General features: G+C 38.2%; 1 protein-coding gene across 3 annotated transcripts in view; it reads left to right on the plus strand.

Annotated features, from left to right (window-relative positions):
- The window catches only part of LOC119040492 (cytochrome P450 7B1), a 193,520-nt gene that overhangs the window by 11,817 nt on the left and 154,248 nt on the right, over positions 1 to 27,455 (plus strand). The window contains exon 1 of one of the 3 annotated variants that reach the window (XM_037133521.2): positions 11,267 to 12,596. The exons of the other annotated variants lie outside the window; for them this stretch is intronic. Within the exon in view, the coding sequence (XP_036989416.1) occupies positions 12,484 to 12,596 (113 nt within the window). The 5' untranslated portion in view covers positions 11,267 to 12,483. Of the gene's footprint in view, positions 1 to 11,266; positions 12,597 to 27,455 lie in introns of those variants that run through there. 3 annotated transcript variants of the gene reach the window in all.

Below are 27,455 nucleotides of genomic sequence, written 5' to 3' on the forward strand. Positions count from 1 at the left end.
ACTGTCCACACCCACACAACAGAATACAAGATGTGGTGGATGGAGTGACCCTCAGTTAACTAGCTGGTGGGAAGGACCCACCAAAAAAAGATCAAACAACAATCAAAACTCAAAGACATAAATCCAGAGTCAGATTTGGATTTATGAGTCAATCTTGGAAGACTTCAAGAAAAATAATGATAGCAACACACTTATAGTAGGGGATTTTAACACTCCACTGTCAAAAATGGATAGATCTTCCTAACAAAATATCAACAAAGATATTGAAACAATGAACAATGCCCTAGATGAAATGGACTTAATTGATATATATATATAGAGCCCTTCATCCCAAAGAAGCTAAATACACATTCTTTTCAAATGCGCATGGAACATTTTCAAAGATAGACCACATGGTAGGACACAAAACAAGCCTCAGCAAATTCAAGAAAGTTGAAAGCATACCAAGCATTTTCTCCGACCACAAGAGACTGAAACTAGAAACCAACCTCAAGAAAAAAAAACCCTAAAACATTCAAACTCCTGGAGATTGAATAGCATGCTATTAAACAATGAATGGGTCAAAAATGAGATTAAGGAAGAAATCAAAAAGTTTCTGGAAACAAATGAAAATGAACTCACAACAATCCAAAATGTATGGGACACACTAAAGGCAGTCCTGAGAGAGAAGTTCATATAGCGATACAGGCCTACATAAAAAAGATAGAAACATTTCAAATAAATAACCTAACCTTATACCTACAAGAACTTGAGAAACAGTAACAAGTTCTTGTAGGTATAAGGTTAGTTCTTATAGGTATAAGCCCGGAGCAAGTAGAAGGAAGGAAATAACCAAGATCAGAGTAGAATGAAACAACATAGAAACTAAAAGCACAATTCTAAGGATCAATAAATCCAGCAGCTGGTTCTTTGAAAAGATAAATAAAATTGACAAGCCTTTAAGCAGGCTCATCAAGAAAAAAAGAGAGGACCCAAATAAACACAATCAGAAATGAAAGAGGAGAGATTACAACTGACACCACAGAAATACAAAGCATTGTAAGAAACTACTATGAAGAGGTGCATGCCAAGAAATTTGAAAACCTAGGTGAAATGGACAAATTTCTAGAAAAATATAATCTTCCAAAACTCACTGAAGTAGAAGCAGAAAGTCTGAACAGACCAATAATAGCAGATGAAATTGAAGCAGTAATCAAAACTCCTGTCACACAAAAGCCCTGGACCAGATGGTTTCATAGGAGAATTCTACAAAGTATTTAAGGATGAGCTAACCCTTATTCTTCACAGACTATTTCCAAAAATCCAAGAAGATGGAAGGCTCCCAAACTCTTTAATGAAGGACAGGGGTTAGCTCATCATTAATCCCCAAAACAGATAATCCCCAAAACAAAGAAAGAAAACTTCAGGCCAATATCACTGATGAACATACATGCTAAATCCTCAACAAAATATCAACAAACTGCATCCAGAAATACATTAAAAAGATCATGCACCATGATCAAGTAGGATTCATCCCAAGGATGCAGGATGGTACAATATTTGCAAATCAATAAACAATACATCACATAAACAAAACAAAAGACAAAAATTACAAGATCATATCAATAGATACAGAAAAAGAATTTGATAAGACACAGCACTTATTTATGATAAAAAACACTTAGCAAAGTGGGATTAGAGGAAGCATTCCTAAACATAATAAAGGTGGTATAGAAGAGACCTAGAGCTAGTGTCATACTCAATGGGCAAAAACTTAGAGCTTTCCCCTAAGATCAGGAACAAGACAAAGATGCCCGCTTTCACCACTCCTATTCAACATAGTATTGGAAGTCCTAGCCACAGCAATCAGACAAGAAAAAGAAATTAAAGGCATCCAAATTGGAAAGGAGGAAGTAAAACTGTCACTGTTTGCAGATGACATGATAATATACATAGAAATTCCTATAAACTCCATCAAAAAATTACTTGACCTAATAAGTGAACTTGGCAAAACAGTGGGATACAAAGTCAATACTCAGAGACCAAAGGCACTTTCATATACCAACAATGAAATATCAAACAGAAATCAGGAAAAATCCCATTTGAAATAGCAACAAGAAAAATAATATACCTAGGCAAAAACCTAACCAAGGAGGAAAAAGACTTGTACTCAGAAAACTACACAACACTGAAGGAAGAAATTAAGGAAGACACAACCCTTTTGGATTTCCTGGAAAACTGAATCTACAGCAGGAGGAAGGGGAGGCAGTACAAAGACCCTGGAAAGAAAGTCAGAAATGAAGACAGATACTCGTAAACATGAGGGTTCCGATGCTGGCCCAGCCATTCACAGCTTTAAGGCCAAGGGCAACAACAAGTAAATAGAAGCATATACCATCTTCATGGATTGGAAGAATTAACATCATCAAAATGTACATACTACCCAAAGCAATTTATAGTTTCAATGCAATACCTATTAAAGTACCAATGATATATTTCACAGATATAGAACAATTTCAGAAATTTATATAAAACTATAAATGACCCCGAATAGCTATAGCAATTTTGAGAAAGAAGAACAAAGTAGGAGGGATCACAGTACCTGATACCAAACTGTATTACAAGGCCACTGTAATCAAAACAGTCTGGTACTGGCATAAGAAGAGACACATAGACCAGTGGGACAGAACAGAGAGCCCAGAAATAAACCCAAGTCTCTATGGTCAATTAATATTTGACAAAGAAGGAAGAAGCATAAAATGGAGTTAAAATAGCCTCTTCAACAAATAGTGTTGGGAGATCTGGACTGCTATAAGCAAAAAAATGAAACTCGAGCACCAACTTACACCATACACAAAAATAAATTCAAGGTGGGTAAAAGACTTAAATATAAGTCACGACACCATAAAAGTCCTAAAGGAAAACACTGGCAGGAAAATCTCAAGACATTCCACACAGCAATATCTTCTGTGTCCCCTAGAGCAAGGGATATAAAGAAAAGAATAAATAAATGGGGCCTCATCAAATTAAAAAGCTTCTTCATGGCTAAAGGAAACAGCATTAAAATGAAAATAGAACAAACTATATGGGAAAACATATTTGCCAACTAATCCTCAGACAAGGGTTTGGTCTCCAAAACATATAAGGAACTCACATGACTCCATACCAGGAAGACAAACAACCCAATTAAAAAATGGGCAAAAGACTTGAAGAGACACTTCTCCAAGGAGGACATACAGAGGATCTAGAGAAACAGGAAAAGATGCTCATATCGCTAGCCATAAGAGAGATGCAAATTAAAACCACAATGAGATACCACTTCATACCAACTGGTTAGAACGGCCATTATGAACAATTTAACAAACAAGTGTTGGAGAGGATGTGGATAAAAGGGAACCCTAGTGCACTATTGGTGGGACTGCAGACTGGTACAACCACCATGGATAACAGTATGGAATTTCCTCAGAAAACTAAAAATGAAACTGCCCTTTGACCCAGCAATTCCACTGCTGAGATTATATCCTAGTAGCCCTGAAACACCAATCCAAAAGAACCTGTGCACCCCAATGTTCATAGCAGCATAATTTACAGTAGCCAAGTACTGGAAACAACCTAAGTGCCCATCAGTAAATGAATGGATCAAAAAACTATGGTACATTTACAGAATGGAATTCTCTGCAGCAGAGAGAAAGAAAAAGTTCCTACCCTTTGCTACAGCATGGATGGAAATGGAGAGCATTATGCTATGTGAAATAAGCCAGGTGGCGAGAGACAAATACCACATGATCTCACCTTTAACAGGAACCTAATCAACAAAAGAGAAAAAGCAAGCAAAATATAACCAGAGACATTGAAATTAAGAACAATCTGACAGTAACCAGAAGGGAGGTGGGGAGAAATAATGGGGGGAAGGGTTTTCAGGAACAACTATAAAGGACACATGGACAAAAACAAGGGTGGGGGTGGAAGCAAGGGAGGGAGGTGGGTTTGGCTGGGGTTGGGGGAATGGTGGGGGGTAAATGCAGACAACTGTGATTGAACAATAAAATAAATTTTTTAAAAAGTATTAAATATATAGTACCTTCTAAGTAAGGTTCTATACCACTACTATAAGAATATGACATAGTTGCTAATCAAATCTAGTAGGTGGCAGTACAGTCTTTTTCCATGTACTTCTAGGGGACAATGTGATCAACTGCAGGCATTTGCTGTTGTTGTTTAATAAAAATTAAAATGTTTAGCACTTAGTAAATGTTCAAAAAATTGATTAGTACTTGATATTTTTACATATATTTTAAAACAGATGAGTCTTCCTGGGGACCAAATGGAAAATAAAAGTACAGAACTTGAGGCTTCTTGTGAAAATTAGCAAGAAGAGGGGATTGCTGCCATGGTTACAGAAATGCACAGCATGGATACCATCCTGTAAACGGGCTCTGCTGGCCAAACAGTGATGGAAACCAATTTGCTTTCTTTTGGAGGAGACAGTTGGCTCACTGTACCCTTTTGGATTTCCTGGAAAACTGAATCTACAGCAGGAGGAAGGGGAGGCAGTAGAAAGACCCTGGAATGAGAGTCAGAAATGAAGACAGATACTCATAAACATCAGGGTTCCAATGCTGGCCCAGCCATTCGCAGCTTTAAGGCCAAGGACAACACAACAGTAATTCAGTTATGGAGGCTGACTAAGAGCCAGGCACACTCAAAGTCCTTCCAAATATGTTATCTCAGGATATGGGATCAGGAAGTTGGGGGATAGAGAGTGGGTACAGACATGGTTATCCAAGAGATGGTTTCCACCTGCTATAACAGGAAAGACAGTCGGAAAAAACCCTCAGATATAGTGGGAAATGTGATGGGGTGAAAAGTAGAGATTTAAAAGTATGGAGGAGAAAGATTAATTACAAGAGAAGAGTAACATATGGGGGTGCAGGGATGGAGCAAAAGAGAAAAAGAATTCATGGGCCTGGACAAAAGTGTGGTGATTACAGGGTGAAGGCAGAAGAGCGTATAAGGGAGATAAATGGTAATGGAAAAAATACAATGAAAACAACAGCAAAAAGTAGTTAGGGATAATTTCTCAAAGGAAGTGGGGTTTGAACTGGACCTTGAGGGGTAGGCAGACTTTTAGTATTTAGGGAGGAGAGGAAAAATTTTCACAGAGAATGAGTATCATAAACAAAGAAATGAAAGGACTCATTGTGAGGGACATACTGGCTCAAGCTGTAATGAATGTGGAACTGTGCTAGCCATGGGAACTGTACCATAAACAGAAATTGTGGAGGGCTTCTCATTGCAAGTGGGAGATTTATGACTTTATCACTGAGACAACTATTAAGCATTTTGAACAGAGCCACGGCGCTGGGCTGAGTGGTGGAGAGCAGAGTGGTTGCAACCCTGCGGTGGCAGCAGCATGGGTCCCAACCCGAGAACGGCGGCCTCACAGACTGAGAGCACATGGAAACGAGTTTGAGGCAGCACGGGTGCCACTCTGCGCAGTGCCCGGGTAGAAATGAATTCTCAACAGTTTCCTCAATTAGGAACTCCTTGCACTGGGCTAAGCCAGGCTCCTTCACAGGTTGCTAACAGTAGTTCTGCATGATTGATAAAACCAGCAGCTGCAGAGTAGGTGGAAGCAGTAAACACCAGGATACTCGCTGGAAGAGGAAACCCAATAACAAAGAAACCACCAACAGATAACAACAGAAGAAGGTGAAAAAGAGAGTGGAAACCACACAAACCTCAATCCAGGACCTATCTGGAAATACAACTAAATAGTGGAGAAACTACCCAGTTCAAACAACTAAACAAGAGCAAGAGAGAATCCTCAAAACCTTGTACACATGGAAAAACTAGCATCAACACAACCTGTCCTCACCAGCACAACAAATTACAAAAGGTGGTGGACAGAGTGACCATTACTTAACCAACTGGTGGAAAGGACGCACAAAAGAAAGACCCCAAAACAATCAAAACCCAAAGACGAAAACAGAGCCAACTTAAAGGACAGCCCAAGACCAGTGAGCTCGGGAGATCAAGGAGACTACACCACTGAATCTCACAGGTCTCCTACCACAGAAGTTCACACCATAAACCCAGGGAACCACAACAGATAAATTTAAGAAGCTGAAGCTAACAAGAAGAGTCTCACAAACAATGGAAAGACAAAGAATCCCCAAATGAAAGGAAAGCAGGAAGCCTCAGAAAGAATGCTGAATGAATAGAGGCAAGTCAACTATCAGATAGTGAATTCAAACCACTGGTTATCAGGAAGTTCAAAGAGATCACAATGAGCTACCAGAAACTACAGGGGAACTACAATGAACTCAGTGCAAACTATATCAACACGAAAAAGGAAAAAGGAACTATCAATAAGGGCCAAGAGGAAATGAAGAATACAATTTCTGAACTGAAGAACACTGGAAGGAATCAAAAGCGGGATCAAAGAAGCAGAAAATTGGATCAGCGAGGTGGAGGACAAAGTAGAAAAAAACACCCAGAAAGAACAAGAAAAGGAAAAAAGACTCAGAAAGAATGAAGAGGGATCAAGAGAAATGCAAGAAAATATGAAACGTAATAGTATCTGAATAATCAGGATACCAGAAAAAGAAGAAGAAGAGCAGGGGACAGAAAACCTATTTCCATTATTACTTAATGATGGAAAATTCCCTAATTTGATGAAAGAAAAAGTCACACAAATCCAGGAAACACAGAGAGTACCAATCAAGAGGAACCCAAAGAGGCTCACTTCAAGCCACATCATAATAAAAATGGCAAAATTCCAAGACAAAGAGAGAATCTTAAAGGCAGCAAGGGAGAAACAAGAAGTAACATACAAGGGAGCCTAAACAAGGTTAGCTGCTGACTTCTCAATGGAAACGCTCCAAGCAAGAAGAGAATGGCAAGTAATGAAAACCAGAGGCCTGCAACCAAAGCTATTTCACCCAGCAGGGCTCTCAATCAAGATAGAAGGCCAAATAAAGAGCTTCCGAGACAAAAGAAGTCTAAAAGAATACACCTCCACCAAACCAGCTCTGCAAGACATGCTAAAGGGACTACTCTAAGGAAAGGAAGAAAAAGAGAGAGACAGAGAGGAATACAGGTACAAAAATGGCAATGAATAAGTACCTATCAATAATAACCTTAAACGTAAGTGAATTCAATGCTTCAATCAAAAGACATAGAATAGCTGAATGGATAAGAAAGCATGACCCACACATATGATGCCTATAAGAGACTCACCTCAGGACAAAAGACTACACAAACTGAATGTGAAGGGATGGAAACAAATTTTCCAAGCAAATAGAGAGGAGAAAAAAAAAAGCCGGGGTAGCAATACTCATATCAGACAAAATAGACTTCAAAAAAGGGCCATAAAGAGACCCAGAAGGTCACTGTATAATACTCAAGGGAAGAATCCATAAAGAAGACATAAACATTGTAATATATGTGCACCCAATGTAGGAGCACTCAATACATAAAGAAAATGTTAGAGTACTTCAAGAAAGATATTGACAGCAACACAATTATAGTAGGGGATTTTAACACTCCACTGTCAAAAATGGACAGATCTTCCAAACAAAATATCAACAAAGATACTGAAACAATGAACAATGCCCTAGATAAAATGGACTTAATTGATATATATATATAGAGAGAGCCCTTCATCCCAAAGAAGCTAAATACATACTCTTTTCAAATGCACGTGGAACATTTTCAAAGATAGACCACATGATAGGACACAAAACAAGCCTCAACAAATTCAAGAAAGTTGAAAGCATACCAAGCATTTTCTCCGACCACAAGGGACTGAAACTAGAAACCAACCCCAAGGGAAAAAACACAAAACACTCAAAACCGTCGAGACTGAAAAGCATGCTATTAAACAATGAATGGATCAAAAATGAGATTAAGGAAGAAATCAAAAAGTTTCTGGAAACAAATAAAAATGAACTCACAATAATCCAAAATGTATGGGACGCAATAAAGGTAGTCTGAGAGGGAAGTTCATATAGCGATGATACAGGCCTACCTAAAAAAGATAGAAACATTTCAAATAAATAACCTAACCTTATACCTACAAGAACTTGAGGAACAATAACAAAACAGCCCAGAGCAAGTAGAAGGAAGGAAATAACCAAGATCGGAGTAGAATTAAACAACATAGAGACTAAAAGCACAATTCTAAGGATCAATAAATCCAGCATCTGGTTCTTTGTAAAGATAAATAAAATCAACAAGCCTTTAAGCAGGCTCATCAAGAAAAAAAGAGAGAGGACTCAAATAAACAATCAGAAAAGAAAGAGGAGAGATTACTGACACCACAGAAATACAAAGCATTGTAAGAAACTACTATGAAGTAGTAGTGTATGCCAAGAAATCTGAAAACCTAGCTGAAATGGACAAATTTCTAGAAAAATATAATCTTCCAAAACTCAATGAAGAAGAAGCTGAAAGTCTGAACAGACCAATAGCAGCAGATGAAATTGAAGCAGTAATAAAAAAACTCCCAGCATACAAAATCCCTGGGCCGGATGGTTTCACAGGAGAATTCTACAAAGCATTTAATGAAGAGCTAACCCCTATTCTTCACAGGCTATTCAAAAAAATCCAAAATGATGGAAGACTTCCAAACTCTTTTTATGAAGCTAGCATCATCCTAATCCCAAAACCTAATAAAGATACAACAAAGAAAGAAAATTTCAGGCCAATATTGCTGATGAACATAGATGCTAAAATCCTCAACAAAATATTGGCAAATTGCATCCAACAATACATTACAAAGATCATACACCATAACTAAGTTGGATTCATCCCAAGCATGCAAGGATGGTTCAATATTCGCAAATCAGTAAATGTAATACATCACATAAACAAAAGCAAAGACAAAAACCACATGATCATATTAACAGATGCAGAAAAAGCATTTGATAAGGTACAGCACCCATTTATGATAGAAACACTCAGCAAAGTGGGAATAGATGGAGCATTCCCAAACATAATAAAGGCCATATATGAGAGACCTACAGCCAACATCATACTCAATGGGCAAAAACTAAAATCTTTTCCACTAAGACCAGGGGCAAGACAAGGTTGTCCACTTTCACCACTTCTATTCAATGTACTATTGGAAGTCTTAGCCACAGTGATCAGACAAGAAAAGGAAATAAAAGGCATCCAAATTGGAAAGGAGGAAACAAAACTGTCATTGTTTGCAGATGACATGACAGTGTACATAGAAAATCCTATAGTCTCCACCAAAAAACTGCTCAACTTAATAAAATGAATTTGGCAAAACAGCGGGTTACAAAGTCAATATCCAGAAATCAAAGACATTTTTATACCAACAATGAAACAGCAGAAGCAGAAATCAAGAAAAAAATCCCATTTTGTATAGCAAAAAGAAAAACAAAATACTTTGGAATAAACCTAACCAAGGAGGTAAAAGACCTGTATTCAGAAAACTGCACAAGACTGAAGAAAGAAATCAAGGAAGACACAAACAAATGGAAACATATATTGTGTTCATGGACTGGAAGAATTAACATCATCAAAATGTTCATACTACCCAAAGCAATTTACAGATTCAATGCAATACCTATTAAAGTACCAATGGCGTATTTCACAGACCTAGAACAAACACTTCAAAAATTTATATGGAACCATGAACGACCCCAAATAGCTGCTGCAATTTTGAGAGAGAAGAACAAAGTAGGAGGGATCATAATACCTCATACCAAACTGTGTTACAAGGCCACTCTAATCAAAGTAGCTTAATACTGGCATAAAAACAGACACATAGACCAATGAAACAGAACATAGAGCCCAGAAATAAACCCAAGTCTCTATAGTCAATTAATATTTGACAAAGGGGGCAGCAACATAAAATGGAGTAAAAATAGCCTTTTCAACAAATGGTGTTGGGAGAACTGAATAGCTACATGCAAAAAAAAAAAAAATGAAACTTGAGCACCAACTTACACCATACACAAAAATTAATTCAAGGTGGATAAAAAATTTAAATATAAGTTGTGACACCATTAAAGTTCTAGAGGAGGACATAGGCAAAAAATCTCAGATATTTCATGCAGCAACATTTTTACCGATATGTCCCATAGAGCAAGGTACATAAAGGAAAGAATAAACAAATGGGATCTCATCAAAATAAAAACCTTCTGCAGGGTTGAAGAAAACAGTATTAAGATAAAAAGAGAACCAACTGTATGGGAAAACATATTTGCCAATGATACCTCAGACAAAGGTTTAATCTCCAAAATATACAAAGAACTTACATGACTCCACTCTAAGAAGACAAGCAACCCAATTAAAAAATGGGCAAGGGACTTAAACACACACTTCCCCCTGGAGAACATACAGAGGATCTAGAGACACATGAAAAGATGCTCAATATTGCTAGCCATCAGAGAGATGCAAATTAAAACCACAATGAGATACCATTTTACACTGGTCAGAATGGCCATCATAAACAAAGCAACAAACAAGAAGTGTTGGAGAGGTTGTGGAGAAAAGGGGATCCTAGTTCACTGTTGGCGGGATTGCAGACTGGTACAACCACCATGAATAACAGTACAGAATTTTCTAAGAAAACTAAAAGTGGATCTGCCTTTTGACCTAACAATTCTACTGCTAGGATTGTATCCTAAAAACCCTGAAACACCAATCTAAAAGAACCTATGCACCCCAATATTCATAGCAGCACAATTTACAATAGCCAAGTGCTGAAAGCAACCTAGGTGCCCATCAGCAAATGAATGGATCAAAAAATTATGGTACATTTACACAATGGAATTCTATGCAGCAGAAAGAAAGAAGGAACTACTACCCTTTGCAACATCATGGGTGGAACTGCAAAGCATTATGCTGAGTGAAACAAGCCAGGCAGTGAAAGACAAATATCACATGACCCCACCTTTAACAGGAACGTAATCAACAAAACAAACAAGCAAGTAAAATGTAACCAAAGAAGGAGTTCCTACCCCTTTGCAACAGCATGGATGGAACTGCAAAGCATTATGCTGAGTGAATATTTCAACAAGCCAGGCAGTGAAAGACAAATATCGTATGATCTCACCTTTAACAGGAACCTAATCAACAAAACAAACAAGCAAGCAAAATGTAACCAAATACAGTGAAATAGAGGAAGGGCTGACAGTGGCCAAAGAGGAGAGGGGAGAGAATTTCAGGAGAAAAGGGGAAGGGTTTAGAGGAACAAGTATAGAGGACACATGGACAACAACTAGGGGTGGAAATGGGAGGTAGGTGGGGAGCACTAGCAGGGTGGGCTGGGATGGGAGTAAAAGAAAACTGTACTTGAACAATTAAAATAATTGAAAAAAGAACTTTGAACACTCTAAAAGCAGAATAGGTCTATGTTGTAGAGAGGTGGCAAGAGGAGCAGGATGGGCTGGAAAGGTCAAAGGTCAGAGGTATGGCGAGCATTTCTGAAGTGATAATGGTTCAGAGAAAACCCCTGAAATAAAATATTGCAAAAAAAAAAAAAAAAAAAAGACCCACAGTTGTCCTGGAATAGCCTTGGTTAGAATGGTTATTATTTTTTTATTTATCAACAAACCGGGCTAAGTTACTAAACCTGTCTCAAATGTTCTCTAAAACGCTGCTAAAAATTATATCATAAGTTTGTTGTGGAGAGTAAATAAACATGTGAAGTGGCATGTGCATGGTGACTACTCAGGAAAAGGTATTTTAAAATTTTCTCCCTTCTTTCTAAGTACAACTTGTGGGACTTCTGCCACTTATATTTGGGCCCTTACAGTTGTTCTGCAGTCTTCCCTCCCTCGCTTCTCTGTTGCTGGGCTGTATGCCTCTTTGGGGCACTTGACGAGTCCGCAGCGCATCTGTACTCCGGACGTCGGTATTCCGGGCTCTAGTACTGGCCCTGCACACCACGAGCTCTCAACTAAAGCAAATAGGATGTGCGGGGTGACGAGGCAGCCCGAGGCAGTGCACTCCGCAGGTATCCGCCACTCGTCTGCCGGACTTTCGGGTCTAGCCTAAGAGATCCCGGGTGCCAGAGAGCTGCGGGCAAAGTTGAGCTCTCTAACCCGCAAGCAACGTCCCTGAGGGGCGCGGGCTAAGGGATGGGGAACCCAAGCCACACTCACTGCCAACTCAGTACAGAAATCCCCCTCCTCCAGGCCTTCGGAGGCTCACTCTCGGGAAATCTCAACTCTTTCCCTTTCTACGGCCCTTCTTCCCGCCCCGTTTTTAAGGAGCAGCCTGGAGGGAGGCGTCGCCGTACGGGGCGGTGAGCGTGGGTGGGAGTTGAGCCAAGGGAGGGCAGTCCGGGAACTTTGAGACCCGGCCTCCAGGGGTCCAGCACAGGCCAGCATCTCCAGCCGGAGTGAGCGCAGAGGAGAAACCGCGCCAGTCTGCAGAGTCGCCGCCCCGCACCACGCGGAGAGAGACCCGGACAGCTCACCGCGGTCGCGCGCGAACCGGACAGCAGAAGACGAGTCTGAGAGCATGGGCCGCTTCCCGCTAGAGAGGTTGCTGCAGAAGCTACTCAGCCCCTCGGGCCTGGCTCTCGCCGCGGCCCTGCTCCTCCTGGTCCTGTGGCTACGCGCCCGGCGCACCAGGTAAAGCGTCCCCGAGACCTCCTTGCGCGGCCCCGCGGCACGGGCCACGCATGCGCTCTGGGCCCCCTGGACAGAGCGTAAACTAGATGACCTAGAGACCCCTCCAAGATTTTGGGAGCAATAGTCTAAACTTGCGGAAGCAGCGGCGTCTTTTGAGATCCTGTGTAATGATAAAGGCTTTTTGTGTCTCTCTCCCACGCATACGCATACACAGGAAAGCGTTGGGACCCAGTTAGATTTGCTGTTCCAGTACAGGTTGTAATAAGCCTTAGGTTTGTGTTATATATACATTATGCATGACGCGGGGCTTCCAAACACATGTTGGTGCTTTCTTACAGCGAGTTGATAACTTTAGCGCTTAGGAATTCATTGAGCATTTCGCGAAGGGAATTTTGTTTTACATTTATTTCATTTGGTTAAAACTGAAATGTTTTGGGGAATTGTGTGGTATGAATGGTAACTCTGGGTGCCTCTCTGCTTCAGTTTACCTCACTGTACCTCATCTGGAAAAAACAAAATAAAAGTACGTCTACCTTTCCCATTTCCCGCCATTCTCCTTTCCCTCTGGTAATCACCATAATGTTGTCTATGAGGGTTTTTTGTCTGTTTTGCTTAATCCCTTTACCTTTTTCACCCAGCACCCAACACCCTCTGCTCTGACAGCTGTTGTTCTATTAGTCTGTTTCTATTTTGTTTGTTAGTTTATTTTGTTCATTAAACTTCACATATAAGTAAAATCATATGGTATTTGTCTTTCTGCGGCTGTCTTATTTCACTTAGCATAATGCTGTCCAGTTCGATCTGTGCTGTCACAAAAGGTAAGATTTCCTTCTCTTTTTACAGCCAAGTAGTATTCCACTTTGTAAATTTTTGAAAGTTTGTTGACACTATTACGGATGTCCTCATTTTCCCTGCCTTTGCCTTTCCCTATCCAGCTCCCATCTGTGCCTATGAGTTATGCATATTCATTCTTCTACTGATGGACATTTGGGCTTTTAGTTTGATGTAGTCCCACCTTTTTTTCCTTTTGTTTCCCTTGCTTGAGGAGATATATCAGAAAAAATATTGCTGTGAAAAATGTCTGAGATTTTACTCCCTATATTTTCTTCTAGGATTTTTATGGTTTTGAGTGTAGCATTTAAATATTTAATCCATTTTGAGATTATTCTTGTGTGTGGTGTAAGAAGGTGATCTAGTTTAATTTTTTTTGCACATATTCAATTTTACCAACACCATTTATTGACTAGAAAATCTGTACACCATTATATGTTTTTGCCTCCTTTGTCAAATATTGATTATAAAGGTGTGGGTTATTTCTGGGCTATATTCTGTTCCATTAATCTAGATGTAAAAGACTTGTACTTGGAAAATTATAGGATACTAAAGACAGAAACTGAAAAAGAACCCTGACTGGGTAGTTCAGTTGGTTAGAGTGTCATCCTGATATGCCAGGGTTGTAGGTTTGATCCCCCCAGTCAGGAAACATACAAGAATCAACCAATGGCCCTGGCTGGTGTAGCTCAGTGGATTGAGCACCAGCCTGTGAACCAAAGGGTTGTCAGTACAATTCCTGGTTGGGGCACATGCCTGGGTTGCAAGGCCAGGTCCCCAGCTGGAGGTGCATGAGAGGCAACCACACATCGATGTTTCTCTCCCTCTCTCCTTCCCTATCTCTCTCCCCCCAAAATAAATAAAGTCTTTAAAAAAAAGAATCAATCATTGACTACATAAACAAGTGGAACAACAAGTCAATCTCTCAATAAATAAATGAATAAGTAAATAAAATTTTAAAAGAAATTGAAGAAGATCCAAATAAGTAGAAGCATACACAATATTCAGGAAGAATTAACATCATTAAAGTGCCCATACTTCCCAAAGCAATCTATAGATTTTTTGCAATTCTTATCAAGATACCAATGGCATATTTCCCAGAAGTAGAACAAATATTCCAAAAATTGATATGGAACCACAAAAGAACCCCAAATAGCCACAGCAGTCTTGAGAAATAAGAACAAAGTTGGAGGAATAACTTTACTTAATATCAAACTATACTACAAGGCCATAATATAGGCCAATCAAAACCATCTGGTACTGGCATAAAAATAATAGTCTAGATCAATGGAAGAAAATATATTTTAGACATCTTTCTATGTCATGTTATTGAAATCATTATTTGTAATTATTTTATAAAGATATACCATACTGATACACAAATATCTTTGTGTTTTGGGGGAAATATTTGTGTAGGATTTTGGAGTTGTTGTCAAACATAATGTGCCTTACACTTTGATAGATATCCCCAAAGTACTCTAAGTCCCAATTTATGTTACTACTAATAATTTATGTAAGCTCCAGTTTCTCCTTTTCCTATCATACTGGTATAAATCATTTTAATTTCACCAATTTGATATTAATAAAAATAAAACTTTATCTCAATTTTTATTTATTTACTTTTGAGGGACTTTGGAATTTTTAAAGGAGATAATTATCTCTCTTTTTGTATGATTAATAATAAATGATAATTAACTACTTCTGATTATTAATAGCTGTTATATAGACATTGTTAAGCTTTCATACCTGCTATAATTATTTTTACTATTTTTATTAGTATTTAAGAGTTTCTGGATATACCTCTTGCTTAGAAAGTCCATCCACTCTTCAACATGATAAAGACATTCACTATTATTTTTCATCTAGTTTATTTTAGAAGTATTTTATATACATATATTACATTTTTATTTTCATTCAATATCCATCCATCCTTTGAACAATTATGTCTTAAAAGTTTACAATATAGCATAAAATAGGAATGCTGGATATTCTAAAGAAAACATTTAAATGTTACCTAAAAAACTGGTGAAAAATTTTCAAAATAGGTAGAAATCAGCTCAGAGGTCATTTTTTACCTTTGGCCACCTACCAGCCCACTACTCCTCTTTTAAATATAGCATTTTGATTTCCTTATGTGAAGTTGATTTCCCTTTTAGATGTGATCTGGTGAGACTGTCAACCACAGAAGCTGTTACAATGCCCTTCAGGAGAGAGTACAGAGGCTTGACCTAGAGTTGTAACTGTGGGGTTGATGGGAAGTAGTTAGAATCAGGATATATTTTTGGTGGTAAAGTCAGTAGGACACACTAGAGGAATTAATGTGCCATATAAATGAGAGAAACCTCAACAGTGATGTTTAGAAGGTATTTTTCATGTTTTATGCTTCTTGTCTGATCATCTGTGCATAGTGTGATATTGTTTCCTGAGATAGGATTTCCAGGATTTGAGGAATTTAAAAAATTTGATAGGTAGTGAGGTATGTATTTCTGGTGCTCAGGGGAGATGTCCAGGCAGGATATGGGATCATGAAAGTCACAAATATGAAAGTGGCATGTAAAGTCATGAGTATTGATTTGATCACCTGGTGAGAGAGTTTGATGGAGAAGTAGAGGGCCCAGCCCACTCTCCCCGCTGAAGAGGCCGTCAGAGAAAGAGGAACCAGCAGACTGAGAAGGAAGAGCCAACTAAGGGGAAAGAAACCCATGAAGATGGTATCCTGGAAGCTAGGAACAGAGGTCAACAAGTTGGGGGAGTTATTTGTGTCAAATGCTGCTAAGAAGTCTAGTTTGATGAGGACAAAGAAATGAGTATCAGAGTTGACAAGATGCAAAATTGGTAAGAGCTATGCAAAGAATCGGTGGGAATGAGTCTGTTTGAAGTGGATTGAAATGCTGTCCTACATAGCTTCTAAGATTTTATACTCAGACTAGAATGCAATTCAGTATTATGTGTTATAGCTCTTGAGCCCATAATTCCAGTAATTTTATTTAAAAGAATTTCTCTTGGTGAAATAATCATGAAGTTCCTTAAATATTTAACCTTGACACAGTTCATTAGGACAGCTTATTATAGTGAAACATTCAGAAAAAACTAGGTTATCAAAAAATAATGGTTTATTTAAAGAAATTCTAGCATGTCCAATAATAGAAAATCACGTAGCCATAAAACGTATAATGTAGAATATATGAAGATATGGAAAGCCATATTCAAGCTATATTAAGTAATAAAAATTATAAAACAACATGTTCATATTCACGGTATTAATGACTTCCAGCCAGAGACCACTAGGAACACATCTATAGTTGAACAAGATGATTTATTGTTTATTGTTTATTGCAGTGAAAAAGAACACACACTATTCATTCTCCATAGAAGACTGTTAAAAAGGACTATTTTGGGCATGTGGTTTAGGACTTTGGAAAGGGTTTAAGAAAACAAGGTTTTACTCTATTGGTAAAATACTGTCAGAAAGTGGAAGCTGTTCTGATTGAATATTATTTTTAATTCTGTTTCATTTATTTATTTTCACTGTTTAAATTTTATTTTTCAGTTCATTATTATTTTGTATCAGTTTCATGTGTATAGCACAGTTAAACCACCATATACTTTACAAAGTGTTTCCCCAATATTTCCAGTACCCACTTGGCACCATACATAATCATTGCAGTATTAGTGACCACTGCCCATGTTCATGAATCCTTTTTCCTTTTTGCTTATTCCTTCTACTCCCTAAGCCCCATGCCCCTCAGAGCTGTCAGCCTGCTCTCTGTCTATGAGTCTGTCTCTACTTTGCTTATTAGTTCAGTCTGTTCATTACATTCCACAGATGAGTAAGTCATATGGTATTTTCCTTTCTCTGACTGGCTTATTTCACTTAGCATAATGTTCTACGGGTTCATCCATGCTGTCGCAAAGGGTAAAATCTTCTTTTTTATGGCCATGTAGTATTCTTTTGTGTAGATGTCCTATAGTTGTTTTCTCTACTCATCTACTGATGAGCACTTCCACGTCTTGGCGATTGTAAATTATGCTGCAGTGAACATAGGGGTGCTTAAGCTGGGCAGCTGAGGAGTACAGCTGGAGACACTGATTAAGCCTAAAAGAAAGCCTGCAGGCAAAAGTGAATCTCTGGGGGCTCTGGGAATTGAGGTGATCCTACCCCAGGCCCAGTGCTGCATAAAAGCCTGCCTTGGTGCACAGCTTGGTTCTTTCTGCACACACCCAGGTCCGGCACAGGGAGCCACAAGCTGTGGATCACTGATAGCTCCAAACAGGTTGCCCAAGGCCAGTCACAGGCAGCATCTTACACAGATTTGATCCGGAGTCTTTGCAGATCTACCTAATACAGAGAAACAAACACAAAGAGGCAGCCAAAATGGGAAGACAAAGAAACAGGCCCCAAATGAAAAAACAAGAGAATCCTCCTGAAGAACGAAATGAAATGAAGGCAAGCAATTTATCATATATAGAGTTTAGAGTAATGATTATAAGGATACTCAACAGCATGAAAAAAGACATAGAAACCATAAAAAAGGACCAGTCTGAAATAAAGAATGCAATATCTGAACTAAGTAACACTCTGGAAGGAATAAACAGTAAGTTGGATGAAGCAGAGGATCACATTAGTGATTTGGAAGACAAGGTGGAGAAAAACACCCAAGCCGAGCAGCAAAAAGACACTTTTAAAAAATGAAGAGCGTTTAAGAAACCTCTAGGACAACATGAAGAATTATAGCCTCCGAGGGGATGGGAATACAAGGGGACTAAATGGTGATGGAAAAATACAATAAAAATAAAAATAAATTAAAAAACATTATTGACTATATTCCCTATGCTATACTTTACATGCCCATGACCATTTTGTAACTACGAATTTGTACTTCTTAATCCTTTCACCCTTTTTGCCGAGTCCCCTCCATCATCTCTCCCAGCTGGCAACCATCCATCTGTTCTTTGTAGCTTTGAGTCTGTTTCTCTTTTGCTCATTTCTATTGTTCTTTAGATTCCATAAATAAGTGAAATCATATGGTATTTGCCTTTCACTGACTGATTTATTTCACTTAGCATAATGTCCTTGAAGTCCATCCATGCTGTTGCAACTGGTAAGCTTTCATTCTTTTTCATTGAACATCTTTAATAACTCTTCTCTGTAAGGCAAGGAGACTGGATTGAGGCTAAATTGGTAATTGCTAAATAAACAACCGACACTAACATCAGTAAGGTTTGGGGGATGTTTCTTCATCTTATTGATTTTGATGATTTTGTCAGTATTTAGACATGGTCTTATGTTTGTCTTTTTCCATAATGGTCATGGAGTAGTTTTCCTTTATGTCAATGTTTGTGCAAGTGCGTGATCAATAGAAGAACGAGGTATCCGAGCTGTTGGTGCCAACCAAGCACTTAAATCTCAGGGGCTGCATTCTTAAAAGTAAAAAAGGTTGCAAGGATACTTCTCGGATGGTTTGGGGAGGGGTACAATTTAAATGAAATGTGCAGATTTTTAGTGTACAGTTTGGTTAGTTTTCATAAGTGTATATACTAATGTTACTGCCATCTCAATCAGAACAGAATATTTTCATCATCCCAGAAAGTTTTCTCATGATACTTTCTAGTCAGTCCCCATCCTTGAACTCTGATTTAGTTTTGCCTATTCTTTAAATTCCTATAAATGAGATTTTGCAGCACCTGCTTTTGTGTATGGCTCCTTTCTCTCAATTTACTAATTTTGAGATTCACCCATGTTATGGCATGTGTCAGTAATTCACTTATTTTATGGTATTGCAGAATAATTTTTGTATATTGGGTTGGCCAAAAAGTTCATTTTTTCCCATCAGATGGCTCCAGTAGTGCTGAGTTGTCTTTAACTTCATTGTAAACAATTTTATTAGGTTGTCTCATGACAGCTGTCATATCAGCATGCATTTAAAAATGATTCAGCATGTGTGAATTTTTGTGTAGCCATTTTAATATTGAAGATGGAAGAAAATAAGCAACATTTTCTTCAAGAAAGGTAAAAATGCAACTGAAACGTACAAAAATTTGTGCAGTGTGTGGAGAAGGTGCTGTGACTGATCAAATGTGTTGAAAGTGCTTTGTGAAGTTTCTTGGTACTACTGACATTTTGGCCAAATAATTCTTTGCCATGGGGCTGTCTTACACATTGGAAGATGCTTAGCAGTACTCCCAGCCTCTGCCCATTCGAAGCCAATAGTGGGAGATAGCCAACACACTCAAAATAGCCAAGTCAATAAAGTTATTGGAGAAAAGAAAAATGTGTCTTGCCCTGGCTGGTGTAGCTCAGTGGATTGAGCCTGGGCCTGTGAAGCAAGAAAAATGTGTCTTTTAATTTATGGCAAAAAAGCTAAACAAACTTTTTGGCCAATCCTATATATATATATATAGTGTATATACGATATATAATTTGTATTACATTTATTATGTATGTGTATGTATACTACAATTTAATGATCTTTTGTTTTGTTAATGGATGTTTAGTTGTTTCTAGTTTGGCGCTATAATGAATAAAGCTTCTATAAATGTTCTTTCACAAGATTTTTGTGCATATATATTTAGCTTTTGGGGGAATTAAAACCTTAAGGTCCTAGGACAAATTTGATGGGTCATATGGTAATGACTTTTATACCCACAACCATTTTGGAAAGTTGACCCTTTTCCATAGTAATTGCACTATTCTTTACACTTCCACCAAGACTGTCTGTGAGTTCCAGTTGTTGCACATCTTCCTCCATGTTTAATGTGGCTAGTCTGTTTGTTATAAGCACTATCTTCCTAGATTCTGTATTTTGTTATTCTCCCCTGAAGAGTGTTGGATTTTGTTTTAGTGTGCAGATGGATTTCTGGCTGATTTTTTAAAAATATATTTTGTTGATTATGCTGTTACAGTTGTCCCATTTCCACCCCCCTTCATTCCCCTCCACTCTGCACACCCCTCCCATCCACATTTCCCTGCTTTAGTTCATGACCATGTGTCACAAGTTCTTTAGATTCTATATTTCCCCTACTCTTCTTGCCCTCCCCTGTCTACTTTCCACCTCCCATCTATTCTACTTATTCTCTGTACCTTCTCCCCCTCTCTCCTCTTCTCACTCCCCTACTGCTCACCCTTCATGTGATCTCCATTTCTGTGGCTCCGCTCCTGATCCAGCTGTCTGCTTAGTTTACTTTCGTTTTAGGTGTGGTTGTTAATAACTGTGAGTTTTCTGTCTTTTTACTGTTCATATTTTTTATGTTCTTTTTCTTAGATAAGTCCCTTTGACATTTCATATAATAAGTGCTTTCTTGCTAGGGCTACATTTCTCATAGTGGATCTAGGGGAGAATCCATTTCCTTGCCTTTTCCAGCTTCTCAAAGCCACCAGAATTCAAAGCTTTTTTTCATATGCTAATATTCCCATTTTCTTGTGAGGGCCCATGTGATTACATTGAACCAATCCATATTAATCTAGGATAATCTTCCCATCTCTAGGTCCTTAATTTAGTCACATCTGCAAAATTCCCTTTGCTACATAAAGTAACATATTCACAGGTTTGGGGGATTAAGACATAGACATCTTTGGGGGACATTTTTCTTCCCACCATGGTACTTCCACCAACCACCAAAGATTTATTATGTTCACCCTGCATGCAAAATATATTCAACCCATCCCAACATCCACAAGTCTCAACCCATTACAGCTTCAACTCAGAGTCCAAAAATACCATCTAAATCTTATCATCTCAAAAGTTCCAAATCTCATCATATAAATCATTGAAATAAGGTCTGAGAATCTTAGTATGATCTATCCTGGGATAAAAATTCCCAGGAACTTGATGAGATTTCCAAGTATGTCACAGGGTTTTACTCTGAGACAAGAGGCTCCTCCACAGATTATATTCTCTACCATATTCCTCAATTCCTGGATAATCCCATTTATAGTTCTGGCTTTTTCTGTGATGGCTATGATGAGTCACATGCTTAATCTTTTCAACGACTGACTAATACTCTGTCTATAGGGATGGGATCTATGACTAAATACTCCAACTTTTTGATTCTTCTGCAGCACTGTGAAAAACTGTCCAGCCACATTTTTGGCCTTCTCTCCAGAGCACTTTTTCCTAACAGTGAATCTCCTAGTTTTGGTGGGTGTCTTTTGCAGTCTGGGTAGGCAGAGAGTCCCCCAACTCATCAGTTCCTGGTTCTTTTGTGCTTATCCATTCTTCCCTTCATTGACATCTTTCCTCTCACATTTTACTGAGAGCAGCAAGAAAAAACTATGCAGTGTCTTCAACACTTTGCTTAGAAATCTTCTCAGCTAAATATCTGAATTCATTGTTTATAAATGCTGCTTTCCCTGTAACTTCAGGGCACAACACAGCTAAGCTTTGTGTAATTATATGACAGGGATTTGTTTTCTCCCCTTTCCAATAACGTGCTCCCCATTTCATCTGAGCCTTCCCTGGCAGTGCCTTTCATGTTAATATTTCTACTCACAGCCTGTTTCCGACAATGTAAGTATTCTTTAACATAATGTATTTGCTCCCTACCACACTTATCACTTCCTTCTGAGTCCTCACTAGGAGAGTTGTTAACATCCCTATTTCTACTCACCAGCTGTTAAAGGAAAGGCAATCTAGGATTTTTCTACCATCTTCCTCAAAATTTTCCCAGCCCCCTGCCCATTGCCCAATTCCAAAGCCACTTCTATATTTTAAGGTGTTGGCACTTCCAGGTACCAGAATCTCCATGAGTTTCCTATTGCTGCTGTAACAAATTGGCACAAATATAGGGGTTAAAACAACACAGACTTATTCTCTCACAGTTCTGGAGTTAGAGTCTTCTAGGCTTATATCAATGCATCAGCAGGGCTAATACTCTTCTGAAGCTCTAGTGGAAAACACTAGATTTCAAGAACACGTCTGAGCCTGTGCTGGATGAACAGTCTTCAACTAGAAAAAGACCTTTAAGAATGAGCCCAGAAGAGAATGTCTCACCAAATGACATTTCTCAGGCTACCTCGAAGAGAATCTCCTTACTCAGCAGGAAATTCAAAGCGTCCGTGAACTCTGTGACCATTGAGCAGTAGACTAACCTATCTGAGCCACCTTCCTTAACTGGAAAATGGAAACAACAGCTATTTCACAAGTAAAGTGCATGAGAAACGAGAACACATTTTGTAAAGGGTGAAGTCACTTAGAAGACAGGTGGCTTACACCATCAGGTTTCCTTGGCACTTCCCAGAGACTCTTCTCTCCTAGTCTCCTGTTGGGGGAAAAAAGTGGAGTGGGTTTCCTTCCATCTTTCATCTTGTTCCCCCAATACATGTGTTACCACATGACCAAAATGCTTTAATAAGTGAGAAATAAGATGTAAATGCTAAGATAAATTTTAGGCAAAGTCAAAATTCAATGATTTTTTTTGAGTTGTAAGATGTCAAGGTTATGTTGATAATGAGTTGTTTGGATATGTTGACTTGTTGACATCACTGTATCACATTACTTTCTCTTTGTAATTTCTTCATTACTCTCAGACAAGACCCCCCAGTGTTGTGGATTCTTCACATCATTACTGTTGCCTGGAGAATGAGACTAGATTGCCATCATTACTGGATGTTTCTCTTTTGTTCCCCTTTTCTCATATCACAATTAGGAAAAGGATGTGGGTAGCTGAAAGCCAAGTCTTTTTCTGCTCAAGAGCATGCTGAATTGAAGAAGTGAATTTAGTGTTTTTACATAGGAGGTGGGAGATCTCCATGTACATCTGTGGCTCTTGATTAAATGACTAGGCAGTTACTATGTGGTGTTATGCCTTCCCTTATTAAGCTACAGGGTTTGGATTGGTCTTGTTACCATTTGAGGCAGATTTCAGGCTTGGTTCAATGTTTTATTTTGTAACTTGAAAAAGCATTCTGAGAATTCAGAACATTCCTGTTGTGTAGTTCTAGCAACATGGGAGCTCTGAAAAACAAACACTTGGCTGTTTATTTTGTGCGTCTTTCAAAATGACCATTTAATCCTTTGTGAGGTGGTCAGAACTGCTAATATCATCAGCATTGAGGACTGGTCAATGCTATAATCACATTCGGCTGATAAATCTCACCTATCTCTTTAAAAAAAATCGCCTGTGTGCATAAGAGAAATCAATTCAGAATTTGTGCTGGATCAGCCTAAATCTGTTACTTTAATCAGAATAAAATATTGGAGTGCTTACCTTAGCAATAGAGGGACATTTATGTATGTAAATTTACACATGGCTCAGTGTCTCCTAACAATGGGGAAACTTACTTGTAGAGGCAGTATAGCGTAAGGCAGTGGGCATGGCTAGAAGGCAAAATGGGCCTAGATCCAAAATCCAACTCCTCCCTGGTGATGTTGACTTTTGAAAAGATGGTAAGAAAAGGTTGCAATTATAAGACAAAGCAAAAAACAAACAAAAAACTGCCACAGTTGAAAGACTTTTAAAAAGAAGATGTTAATTGGGCCATAAAAAACCAAGTTCAGGGGCATGAAGTCTAAACCACCAAGAACGTGCTTAGGTGGAGAAGGTAGCAAGTCTACCCACCATCCTGGAGATGATGGTGCTCTATCACACATCAAGTTTAGGGGAAGATGGAAGTTGTTTTAAAGGAATTTACATTGGCTACAGATAAGTTAGGCAGAATAACGTGAAGGGCAGTTCTGGGATGGAGTCCAGAAAAAAGATATGTTTGCTCTTTTGGATTGGTTGTGGGCAACAGTCTAGAGAGCTCATGGGAAAGCAGGAAGTGGAGGTTCCTGGGGTGGGTGGCACCTGGCTTTCTTCTTTTAGATAGTCTTTGTAGTAGCCACCAGGAAGTTAATTCAAAGTTCCAATGTACATTCAGTAGTGTGAGCAGTCTTTTATTGGTTTGGCCCTACAGGTGTTAATTAATTAACTCCCACTTACTCTTCCATCCACCTTCTGGCCTGCTGTAATTAATTTAGGACATTTCAGAAATTTTGTCTTTATCACAATGAATAATGGTGAGGCTGTTCTTTATACCAGGCTCAATGCTTAGATGTTTTGCATGTATTCTCTCATGTAATCTTCATTATTGTTCCTGAGATAGCTATTATTAAGCTATTTTTCAGAAGGGAGTAACACAATAAGAGATTACCTAATTTGCCTCAGATGGCAGAGCTCTGGGGAGTAGAATGGGTTTTTAAATCCAGGTCCATTATAGCTGTGGTAGACAGAATAAAGCCTCCTTAACCCTGAGGTTGTTCACACCTTAATGTCCAGAACCTATGACTATATTAGGTTTCTTGGCAAAGAAGATTATGGTTGCAGAAGGCCTGGAGGTTGCTAATCAGCTAACCTTAAAAGGTGGGATGATCCTAAACCATTCAAGTAGACCCAGTGTAGTCACAAAACTGCAAGAGGGCAGAAGAGAAGGTCAACCAACCATTGCAGGCCTTGGAGATTGGATTAAAGAGTTCAAAAGCCAAAGAACGTGTGTGGCCTCTCGAAGCTGGAAGGACAAGGAAATTCATTCTCCTCTAGAGCCTCCAGGAAGGAACCTTGCTCTGTGAACATGGATTTTAGCCAAGAGAGGCCCATTTTGGACTTCTGGCCTATGAAACTATAAGATAATAAATTTGTACTGGTTAAGCCACAGATTTCGGTAATTGGTTACAGGGGCCATAGAAAGATAACATAATAGTCATATTCCCCATATTCTCTGTGTGAAACTATACCACTCTTCTAAGAAGGTTGCAAAGAGGGGTAATACTGGGATTTGGATGACTTTGTAGGTTGTCCATAACAAACAGGATAGAGAATGAATAGTTCTAAATACTCAGTGGCTTTCTCACTTAGCCAGTGTAAAATAATTTGAGATTTTTGGGGTCCCAAGCTCCACACATTATCAAAGGCTATTCATTGATGTCTCTCTTCCTTATTATCCCTTAATCATGAGTAAGTTTTGAAGGTTTCTGATGAATCTTGTATTTCCATGAACCTTTAGAATCTTTTTGAAAATCAGATACAGGTTGTAGGCATTGAGATACAGATGTGATTTGGTCAGGAAACTTTTTGTTTTCAAGACTGGCACATTCCTCCTCCCTGCTGCCCACAGCCTGGATAAATGAGGCCAACTCTGAGGATTTATTTTTATTATTATTTATTTATTTTAATTTTTAAATTATAGCTTACCATCAGTATTATTTTGTATCAGTTTTAGGTATAGAGCACAGTGGTTAGACAATCATAGACTCTACAAAGTGGCCCCTGCAGTTATTTCAGACTCTGAGGATTTGGAGGTCTAATGGAATGGGATGCTGTACTTCACTGATTTCTCCCAAAATAGTAAAGCTGCGAGAGCCATCCGCTGCACAGGAGAGATTAACAGCTTCTTGTAGGAGAATATTTTGTACTTTATCCAAAATAAAATCCCATTGAAATGACTTCAGGTTATTGTTCTGTGAAAGGCAAAGGACAAAATTACAGAAAGCTACCTTGCTGAATGAGAGAATGTGACATCTATTATATCATCCATTTTTATAGCTGCAGTGCTCATTTTTATGCCTTTGGCATTTTTTTCAACACAGGACTATTTGGGATGGTATCTTTTTTTGTCTCTAGGAAAGTGGAAAGAATTAATTAAGTCTGTAATTGTATAATACAAAAATTAATAGAGATTTTAATAAAAGTGCTACCTTAACAGGATTTAAATCCATTGTCACTTCTCGTCATAACTTAATCCTAAATAATTGGTAGTAATGAAGGGGAAACTTTAGAAGCTCTACTTTAGTTTTAGCACCTACCACAATACCCAACACTGAGCAGTTCCCAGTGAATATTTGCTATATGAATGAAGGATGAATGGATGAGTTAACTGCTTGGTGCATTCATTGTACCTATTTCCAATATAAATATTTTAGAGTTGTAGATCTCAATATCAAAATATACAAACTGCAAATAAAAAGGATAAATTGTGTGTCATCCATATCAGGTTTTTTGCTGCTTTAATTAAAAAATAAAGTTTTTATAAGCAAGTGCTTCTATCATGAATATTTAAAATGGAGAACATATTGGTGCAATAATTATTCTTCAGTATAAACCTCACTGAAAACATAGCAATTGGAATGCAGTCAATTCCTAAAATCCTGCTTCTGAAAATTCAAAGTTTAAAAACATGTATTGTTAACTCTCAGATCTAGGTACTGGATTTGTATAACTGTGCTTATGACTCTTCTGCCTGGTGTAGGTGGACACTGTTTCATTTAACAGATCAGAGCTGCTTTGTGAAAAAGTTGAGCCTGGTTTTGGTTAATCACACAGAGTCACACACATTTTGGTCTTTACACACTGAAAAACAAATAATGATAGAATAATTACAAATAAGTATTAAAAGGATCAAGTTTTCTGCTTGAAAATCAAAGTTGCCCTGGTGAATACACTGCTTTGTTTTAGAACTATGAACACCCATACCACTTTAACCCAGGGAGAACAATGGCTTGTTGTTCAGTCATATCTGGTGAGAATTTACTGTCCTCTTAGTGCTGGAGGTGAAGGGATTAACATCTTTGGAAGATGGACAGTTACCACTTTAGGTTTGGCTACTCCAGCATTGTTAACTCTTCTATATGTCTTCGTATATTGAGTTTATAGTAATGTAGACTTATTATGATGATAGCCAGCATTTTCGAGAACTTTCTATGTGCCTACCAGGCATAGAGGCAAGTATTTCATATTCATTATTGTATGGAATTTATTGAATTCTCCCTTGTAAGAGGGAGTTAAAACTTTTTAACTCTTCATTTTAGAGAGTTAAAAAAATAAGTCTTATTTAAGTAGTATCTCAAAATTATAAACCTAGAATATAGCGCAGTTAGGGTTCAAATATAGTGTTTAACTTAAGTTCAAATATTTAGTACTGTTTTTCTTTTTTAATTATTTTAACGTTTTCTTGTAGTGGTCTGATATTTGTACTTACTCTTTACTAAAAATAAAGGTATTAAGATCTAAGACAACTTTTAAACATTTCTAGTAGAAATTTAACTAAGATATAAC

Source organism: Artibeus jamaicensis, unplaced genomic scaffold, assembly GCF_021234435.1.
Source record: "Artibeus jamaicensis isolate MK-2021 breed Jamaican fruit bat unplaced genomic scaffold, CSHL_Jam_final scaffold_916, whole genome shotgun sequence".
NCBI classification, from domain to species: Eukaryota; Metazoa; Chordata; class Mammalia; order Chiroptera; family Phyllostomidae; genus Artibeus; species Artibeus jamaicensis.